The sequence below is a fragment of the Macrobrachium rosenbergii genome, chromosome 54 (assembly GCF_040412425.1).
Source record: "Macrobrachium rosenbergii isolate ZJJX-2024 chromosome 54, ASM4041242v1, whole genome shotgun sequence".
NCBI classification, from domain to species: Eukaryota; Metazoa; Arthropoda; class Malacostraca; order Decapoda; family Palaemonidae; genus Macrobrachium; species Macrobrachium rosenbergii.
The window spans coordinates 19,530,507-19,540,102 of record NC_089794.1 but is presented as its reverse complement, the minus strand read 5'-3'; the positions used below and the strand labels follow the sequence as shown (position 1 = coordinate 19,540,102).

The following is a 9,596-nucleotide window of genomic DNA, read 5'->3' as shown; positions in this document are numbered from 1 at the left end:
GTATGCTTACCAGAGACAGATTAAGGGTTTTGCTTATTATTATTATTATTATTATTATTATTATTATTATTATTATTATTATTATTATTATTATTATTGACAATAATATTTTCAACGCCACTGCCCTTAGAGAAGGTATTATTATTATTATTATTATTATTATTATTATTATTATTATTATTATTATTATTATTATTATTATTATTGAAAATATTTTCAAAGCCACTGTCCTTCGAGAAGGCTTTCTTCTTCTTCTTCTTCTTCTTCTTCTTCTTCTTCTTCTTCTTCTTCTTCTTCTTCTTCTTCTTCTTCTTCTTCTTCTTCTTCTTCTTCTTCTTCTTCTTCTTCTTCTTCTTCTTCTTCTTCTTCTTCTTATTATTATTATTATTATTATTATTATTATTATTATTATTATTATAAAATAATAAGGGAGAAGGCCCTCTCGAAGTTCAGTGGCGTTGAAAATATTTTCAATAATAATAATAATAATAATAATAATAATAATAATAACAATAAACTGTTTTAAAGAAGCCACTTGATTACATGTCTATCTCTTCAAACAGCTCTGGTCCCTTGAAAAGTATTTCTCTCAATAAAAAAATATCAAAAGCAGGGTAAATTTAAAGAGGTTATCTTCATTGAATATCCCTGGAAACACAGAGGAGGGGGCGGGTAGAGAGTTCCTCATTCCGGTGGCAACCAGTATGGAAAACTGAACAAACCGGTTGACCCTCGAGTTCGTGATTTCCACACGGGCAGTGTCCGTGGGATTGTGAAGAACTTAATCCCCGTAGAGGGGTAGTGTCATCAGTGCACCTCATGCGGTGCACTGTAGGCATTATTAAGGTTCTTTGCAGCGTGCCTTCGGCCCCTAGCTGCAACCCCTTTCGTTCCTTTTACTGTCCCTCCTTTCATATTCTCTTTCTTCCATATTACCTTCCACCTTCTCTTAACAATTGACTCACAGTGCAACTGCGAGGTTTTCCTCCTGTTACACCTTTCAAGCCTTTTACTGTCAATTTCCGTTTCAGCACTGAATGACCTCATTCGTCCCAGTGCTTGGCCTTTGGCCTAAATTCTGTATTCACTTCTGTGAAGAACTTAATCCGTATTCCTGTATTCTTTTGTATTTTGATTTATTTTCTTCTTCTCTCCTCAGGACACGTGACCAAGTAACACTGCTGGCTGGCTACGGACGGAAGACGCGCCAAGGGATCTTCGAGCGATAAGTTGCGATAATACGATACGATACCTCGACGATACTGTGTGCAGCAGCGATTAGTATAGTAAGAAATAACTTAAAAGCTGAACAGAAGCGATAAATAAGACATTTCTAGTCAGTAATAGGAAATGTGTACGGAAAAATTAACGAAAAATCCTTTTGGAAAATCGAACAGTAACGAAAAAGTTATATAGGAAACAAACTGGTTATTTTTCGCGCAAAATGTTGGGTTGCGCGGTCTGCAAAAATAAGGAATCGATATAACGGAAAATGAATAAAATTATCCGGTTGTGTTATGTATGATTCAGTTAACTCAAGAACCTCAGCATCCATGACTGAAATGTTCAACAATTCAGCCGAACAAGACAACAAGAGGCCAGGTACTTCCTACCCAAGTTGCGACAAATTCAACAGCCGTGAGTGAAAAGCTAAAATAAAGCTGAGTAATAATCAGAAAAAATAAAAGATTAACGAATCAAACAAAAGATAAATAAAGGCGTGATTAACGAGCGTTAATCATCGCTCAAAATGGGATAAAACAGGATGCCAGCGACGTCGAGGATACGCGGCGTCGACACTAGGCCGTTTGGCGGCATCGGTGTCTGAAATCAAGCGAGTGTCTTTGTGGGAATGCTTTCGACAAACCCTGGTCAGTGTGTGAGTCAGTCTTAGTGAGTGTCATGGATCTGTTTGTTACCGTAGCACATGACGAGGACGCGCGTTTCCAAGAATCATAAATAGCGAACGATTAAGTGTGGATTAATATTCGCCGTAACGGGATGGGATGTTCGTGAGACTTGGCACTGACGTGAACAGCGGTCTACAGTGAGGTTGTGAAGCGCACTTAGCGACGTTAAGCCGAACTCGAGGAGTTCAACTTTCAACGCGATATAATTTTAATTTCCGAGTCGAAACCAATGTTGAACTCTTACGAAATACAACTTTTGAACGCCATGGAGACAAGGTTGAACTTCAAGGAGACGTAAACCTTGAACCTCTCGAAAATGCAGACTTCGAAAAGTCATCGAACCTCGAGTTGACCCTTTCCTCCGCCACTGAAGACGCCATTCTAGAAGAAATCCAGCCCTCTGGCCTGCCCTCTTTTAGGCGCAAAATACCATCGAACGGCCACTGGAAGCTAAACATGACAACGTCACTGCAACAACAACTATAGCCAGAATGGAAGCTTACAGGAGCAGCACCAGGGACGACGCCTTGGCAGCAGCCCTCTCGCTCGAGATGCCCAAAACCTGCGACCTCTTCGCCACGGCCCTGCAGGGCCTCTGGTTGTGGGTCCTCTTCCTGGCATTCCTCTTCAGGGGCCTGTGCGCCAGATCTGCGGCGCCCAGACCGGCTTCTCTCCTTCCAGCGCACAACTACAGAACAGTGGCAGCTCTGTGCATCGTTCTGGTCCAGGTAGTCAGTTTCGCGGACGTCATCTGGAGGTTCCACAGGTCCGCAGAACCACACGTGCTGCTGATCCCTGCTGCAGGCCTCACCCTAGTCTCCTCCTTGGCCACTGCCGCGTTCTACCACGCCACGGAGAGATGGTGCGCCCCTGGGTACGTCTGGGTGTGCCTCTGGGTGTGGATCTTCCAGGTGGGTCTGGGGATGTGGAGGGTCTGGCAAATAGCTCGAAGCGGGATGCAGATGATTCTCGTGTATCCCTGCTTGACCATTGCCAACACGGTCGTTGCCGCTTTTATATTGTCTCTGGATCTCTACACAGTTATGTTGTGGGTGAGTGCATTCTTGTTGTTCAGTCTTGATTCAAGTTATCAATCCTTATTGGGTATACTTTAATATACAACAGCTACCTAAAATTTGTTCAACATTCACCAAGAATTTATTCATTATCTCTCTACAGATTACACGACATTGGCCAGTTTTGCTAAATTATTCCTGTATAGAAGACTAATAGATTCACTTCAGATAATACAGGCTTAAACGAATGTATCAAACAGTCTTTATACAGGGATTGTATAGCAACATTTAGACAAATGTCATGTGAACCACCTGTTAGCTGAAACCATTTTAATCCAAACCCACCGTCAAAAATTTTGCGAACAATTCCTTGATAAATTAATTATCTAATATATTTATTTCAATCTAAAAAAAAGTCATGTCAATTTTGGTAAAAAAAAAAAAATTCTTGTATGAATAACCATTTTTGATGGACTTACTTAAGTATGAAATAATGATTTCAAACTGACAAAATAACTCTTGTATTAATAGTATTTTTGATGGCTATTTCAATTTATAAGATTCATTCGTATTTGTAAAGATTTCTTGATTTGATTACAGTGTGAGGACTCTTTTTCAGCAAAAAATCGCTTCTCTAAAAAACAACTTTCTATCAAGCTACTGTAGCGCAAATAGCACCAATAAGTATTTTGGTTAACAATGACGAACATTATCTAAAATCATTACCCACGAGCGCAAACGTGTATGAAGTGATAGTGCCACGTATGGCGAAAATAAAATAATGAATAATAACGTTATTATATATATATATATATATATATATATATATATATATATATATATATATATATATATATATATAGAGAGAGAGAGAGAGAGAGAGAGAGAGAGAGAGAGAGAGAGAGAGAGAGAGAGAGAGAGAGCTGGTACACGACTCCCAAAGAAAAAAGCTACTAATTAAGTTAACTTAAGAGCCCGAATGAGCTGGAATCACAAAACTGTTAGGGGATTTTTTTGAGACCAGCAGCTTCCTGTGTTCCTGACCTTTCGTGCATTTGCAAGTGTATTCTCAATTCTGCACCGCAATATATCCTCAATTTTGCATTCCCGCTTCCCTTCGTGGCGTAACAGAATGCCCAGAGAGGTGTAGGGGCCATGACCCAACAGGGAAAGGTTGCATACGAATCGTAGGGCATTATGTAAATACAAGTCAATGGTCCGAAGACGATTGCTTGAGGCACCCCTCACTGACGCCCGTTTTCTTTCATGGAATGCTAATGGGATATATTGGACAGCTAAGAATGTTTTTCACTTTATAGGGGGTGGGAAAAGAATAGCTGGCCAGAACAAGCTTGGCTCCTATGCTAATCTCGTTTCGGTGGACTTCTCACATCCAGCGATTCAGGAAACACGAAGGAAAGCGGAAATTCCACATTCTGGAAGTGAGTAGCACATATGGCGTTCAGAAAGTGGTCAACCTTGCAAAAAAAAAAAAATGTGACAAAACCTTCTGTTGTGTCTGCATGTTACAGCCCCTTATATACTATACACTTTTTACAAAATCAATTGTTTTCCCTACTAAATAGCAGGTGAGGTTCTTTGAAAGTAACTAGCCACAAGAAAAATCTCAAAGCGATTGAAAAAGAAGGCAGTGCCTTGATTATGTATCCGTAAAAGAAGGCTGTAACCCAGGAAGAAACCTGTGACAATATAGTCAACACTAGGTGAGGACTAGCCTATATATTCCACATAAGGGAGTAGGCTGCTGGATTCAAGCACTGAAGTTAACATTTGGCCAGAAGGTTTAGAAACATTAACCACTGTCGAACTGGTGGGTACCATACACTTCATCGTTTTGGATGACTGTCATCTGCCTGTCAAACATATAGCCAAGATCATGGTACTCAGCGTAGGCTCAATGTACACTCATTTGACTGATATCTTCGGGATGAGTAAGCTGTTTGAAGGATGGGTATCACGAATGTTGACAGCAGAACAGAAGCTGACCCTGACTATACTGGATAATTAATTCCAGCACATATTTTGAATGAGTTCTAATGTGATCCAGACTATTTCTCCAGGCAACCAGTACCCAGAATGAAACGAGTTTGCAGGCAACCAGTACCCAGAATGAAACATGAGTTTGCAGGCAACCAGTACCCAGAATGAAACATGAGTTTGCAGGCAACCAGTACCCAGAATGAAACACGAGTTTGCAGGCAACCAGTACCCAGAATGAAACATGAGTTTGCAGGCAACCAGTACCCAGAATGAAACATGAGTTTGCAGGCAACCAATACCCAGAATGAAACATGAGTTTGCAGGCAACCAGTACCCAGAATGAAACACGAGTTTGCAGGCAACCAGTACCCAGAATGAAACATGAGTTTGCAGGCAACCAGTACCCAGAATGAAACATGAGTTTGCAGGCAACCAGTACCCAGAATGAAACATGAGTTTGCAGGCAACCAGTACCCAGAATGAAACACGAGTTTGCAGGCAACCAGTACCCAGAATGAAACACGAGTTTGCAGGCAACCAGTACCCAGAATGAAACATGAGTTTGCAGGCAACCAGTACCCAGAATGAAACATGAGTTTGCAGGCAACCAATACCCAGAATAAAACATGAGCTTACCTTTTTGAACTGATCCTGAACCAAGTACCATGATTCTCAAACCCCCATAAAATTCAAACAAGTGGCTTCCATTGGCAAGATGATATCCTCCATGCTTAAGAATCCTGGAGATGTCATCATCAAGGACTTCTTGGAAAAAGGTCAGACCATCAAAGGTAATCAGTCACAAAGAACTGAGGAGCCGACATGATCCATGACAAAGGCACTTATCCACACTGCGGAGGAGGCAGTGGTTGAAATGCCCAGCTGTTGTTCTGAACTGCTGAATTGTTGCCCCATGCCCCTTATTTTCCCGTCGTGGCACAGCCTGACTTCTGCCCATTTCCTAATTACAGTTGTGGTCGCCATTTTGGGAGTAATAATCAAGACACCCATTTAGCACCAATATACAGTAAATTCAGTAAATGGGCCTCGCTGTCGAACTTCTCAGTTCCAGAGGTCCTTTATTCCTCACGCCGTTGGACTGTGGAACACTCTCCCTACTGAGGAGGATGTTGTGCAATTGGAACTTCAAGAGTTCAAGCAATGCATCACTATCCTAATGCTGTTACCCTTGCATTTTAATACATTTTCATCTATTTATTAATTTATTAATTTTCCTTTTAATAAGTGAGGTCTCTTCTTTCTGCATTACACTTTGCCTTCTCTTACTACCTAATGAGCACCATATTCTTTGGAAGCTTGAATTTCAAGTCAGTGGTCACTGTGGGCTTGTTCCACATGAATAGGGTTCATCTTTTTAATAATAATAATAATAATAATAATAATAATAATAATAATAATAATAATAATAATAATAATAATAATAATAATAATAATATTGTGGAATCGTACATTGTGGCAAAAGGATAACCATGCTTGGACACTGGTTGACCAAAGCATTGAAATTAGGAGGGAATTAAATGAAAAATAATGCATGAACTGTCTTTCTCTCGTGACGCTTTCAGGCTGAAACCGAAGACTTTTGAACGATCCTCAAACGAAGGATTAATAACACCGCTATAACACTACTTGACCCTCGAGTTCATGACTTTCACGCAAGTCTATGTTTTAATACATGTACTTTTAACTGAATAATAGTTGCTTCTGAAACATTAAGATAAACAGTTGCTGCGTCATTCATTCATTCTCTGTAGCTATTAATAAAGACTTCACTTTAGGTGTTAAACTCGTAATGAGATGATTCCTCGACACAGAGAGAGAGAGAGAGAGAGAGAGAGAGAGAGAGAGAGAGAGAGAGAGAGAGAGAGAGAGAGAGAGAGAGAGAAATCTTCAACACAACACAGAGAGACAGATATCTTCAACAGAGAGAGAGAGAGAGAGAGAGAGAGAGAGAGAGAGAGAGAGAGAGAGAGAGAGAGAGAGAGATCTGACGAATTTTCATTATGAAAAAACGTCATCTCTCTCTCTCTTTAGACGCTGTGCAGTACTCCGCTCGGTCAAAAGTCACGTTTAATACGCAGAAATCTCTTCTCTTTTGATGCTCTGTCGAAGGAAAGGACACTCGCTTTCGCGGAAAGCGCAACGGATAAAGAACAGAAGGAAACTTTTAATTCACCTTTGGAAATCTAAAGGAAGAGCCCTTTCATTTTTCTTTTTCTGTCTTGCGCATACTGGAATGAAGGAAATTTTTAATTTACCTTTGGAAGTCTAAAGGAAGTTTTTTCCATCTTTTCTTTTTCTGTCTTGTGCATACTGGAATGAAGAAGAACGCTTTATTATGCCTCGGGAGGCGGAAAACGTAGGCGGACTACTGCATCTTCCCGGCATCGCGAAAAGGCGCGCGCGCGCGCCTTTTCACATGAGTGAACAGCTGCCCTCTTGAAGTCTGCTTCCACACGAGGCATAAATTCAAAGAGCTGGGGTTCGCGACTGTGCTTAGAAGAAGAAGAAGAAGAAGAAGAAGAAGAAGAAGAAGAAGGAGAAGAAGAAGAGGATGGAGGAGGGTGCTGCTGAAATGGCCCAAACGTGATCTTTCCCAAGTTCTGCATGCGCTTGCAAACAATGAAATGACCCCGTGAGGGGAGAGGAGATATTGTACGCCAGAGCGAAGCGCCAGTCACGACGGCGGTGATGATTATGATTTGTGGGGCGTGCGATCCTCAAGCGTTTTTTTTTTTTTTTTTTTATGACCTGACACGGCGAGTGTGTGCACCGAAACAGCTCGCTGCTAAACACTGCAATTTCTGCAGGCGTGAAGATGATGAATTGAATGAGACTTAACAGAATGCTGCTGCTGCTGCTGCTGCTGCTGCTGCTGCGAGAGAAGAAGAAGAAGAAGAAGAAGAAGAAGAAGAAGAAGAAGAAGAAGAAGAAGAAGAAGAAGAAGAAGAAGAAGAGGAGGAGGAGGAGGAGGAGGAGGAGGAGGACGGGGGGGGGAGTTAATATTCATGAACAATTCTTTAGAGCAAGATTCTGCCATTTCTCGTACGAAGCTTCGAGCGATTTCCACAGATTAGAATGACTATAAATAAATAAATAAATAAAATAAATAAATAAATAAATAAAGAATAAATAAATACATTAATTAATTCACTTCATGGTTTCAAGAGACCTCGAACACGACAGCAGAAACCTTGGCATGGAATGACTATTATTATTAAGATCCAAAACAGGCAATCTCTCTAAAGGAATGAACTTAAAAGGTCTTTGACTTACAGAGCATGCTTTGACAAAACTAAGGCTGCCCTCAGGTGAAAAGAAGATAAAAGGGAGAATAAGAGATGAATGAAGCGCGCGAGCACGCTCACAAACGCGCACACATATGTGTTTATATATATATATATATATATATATATATATATATATATATATATATATATATATATATATATATGTATATATATATATATATATATATATATATATATATATATATATATATATATATATATATATATAGAGAGAGAGAGAGAGAGAGAGAGAGAGAGAGAGAGAGAGAGAGAGAGAGAACATCAACTTTTTATTTTAAGAGGCTGGCTTCCGAGAAAAGCAAAGATGAGAGTCAGCCACGCTCACGTTTTAAAAACTGAATCGTGGATGAACCACGCGTGCAGAAACCTTCCAGAACATTAGCCACTCCATACACCGCCAAAGAGGGCCCTCCATCACTCTCATTGCTTTCATAGCAAGTCCTATGTCACTAACAGATACTCGTATGTCTCCTGGAAAATTAAACCTTACCCATACAATCCCCAACAACCATTTCCTTTTTTACCTTCAGGAGGGTTGGCTCCAGAAGGGTCCAGCCAGCTGGCTTCTCTGCAAGTATCTAGGGGTGCGGTTGCTAGCCCCATACGGTGTCTCATGACCCCAGCAGACGCTGGTACCCGTTGACGGCTGGGTGCGCTGGTAGACGCCAAACCAGGAGTGAACCATTGCCCTAGCAAAAACAAGCCTTAAGAATGAATGAATGAATGGAATATAAAATTTAGGCCAAAGGCCAAGGCTCAGACCTATAAGGTCATTCAGCGCTGAAAGTGAAATTGAGAATAAGAGGTTTTCAAGGTGTAACAGGAGGAAAACCTCAAAGCAGTTGCACTATGAATCAATCGTTAGGAGAGGGTGGAAAGCAAGATGGAAGAAAGAGAATAAGAATGGAGGAGGTACAGTGAAAGGAATGAAAGGGGTTACAGTCAGGGGCCGAAGGGACGCTGCAAAGAACCTGAAGTAATGCCTACAGTGCACCGCGCGAGGTGCACTGACAGCGCCATCCCCCTACGGGAAGGGAATAGGGGAATTGAAAATAACAAGGTTTTAAAGGTGTAACAGGAGGAAAAGCTAGTAGTTAAGAAAGGGTGACACCAGAGAAAAACAAAACGATAGTACCTGCCTCGTTCACCATTCAGCTGGGCTGAACTGTTGCCATAACCTAATAAAGTGAGAGATGATTAGCCCTGAGAATTGTGTCGTTTTAGACATGAATAGGATATTTTCTGGAATACTGTGAGACATGGGTACACCATAACAAGGAAATTGTATTTTATAGCCTTGCTAATTCAGTATATCTGAGCGAGAGAGAGAGAGAGAGAGA

At 40.8% G+C, this 9,596-nt stretch overlaps 1 protein-coding gene and 1 long non-coding RNA gene across 3 annotated transcripts in view; one reads left to right on the top strand and one right to left on the bottom strand.

Moving 5' to 3' along the window:
* LOC136834834 (uncharacterized) overlaps positions 1-9,596 on the bottom strand; it is a 122,001-nt gene that overhangs the window by 67,647 nt on the left and 44,758 nt on the right. The gene's annotated exons all lie outside the window — the stretch shown is intronic.
* LOC136834833 (ATP-binding cassette sub-family C member 9-like) overlaps positions 1-9,596 on the top strand; it is a 101,358-nt gene that overhangs the window by 48,846 nt on the left and 42,916 nt on the right. For both annotated transcript variants that reach the window (XM_067097610.1, XM_067097609.1), the window contains one exon: positions 1,160-2,962. In XM_067097610.1, the coding sequence (XP_066953711.1) occupies positions 2,402-2,962 (561 nt within the window). In that variant the 5' untranslated portion in view covers positions 1,160-2,401. The remainder of the gene's footprint in view (positions 1-1,159; positions 2,963-9,596) is intronic.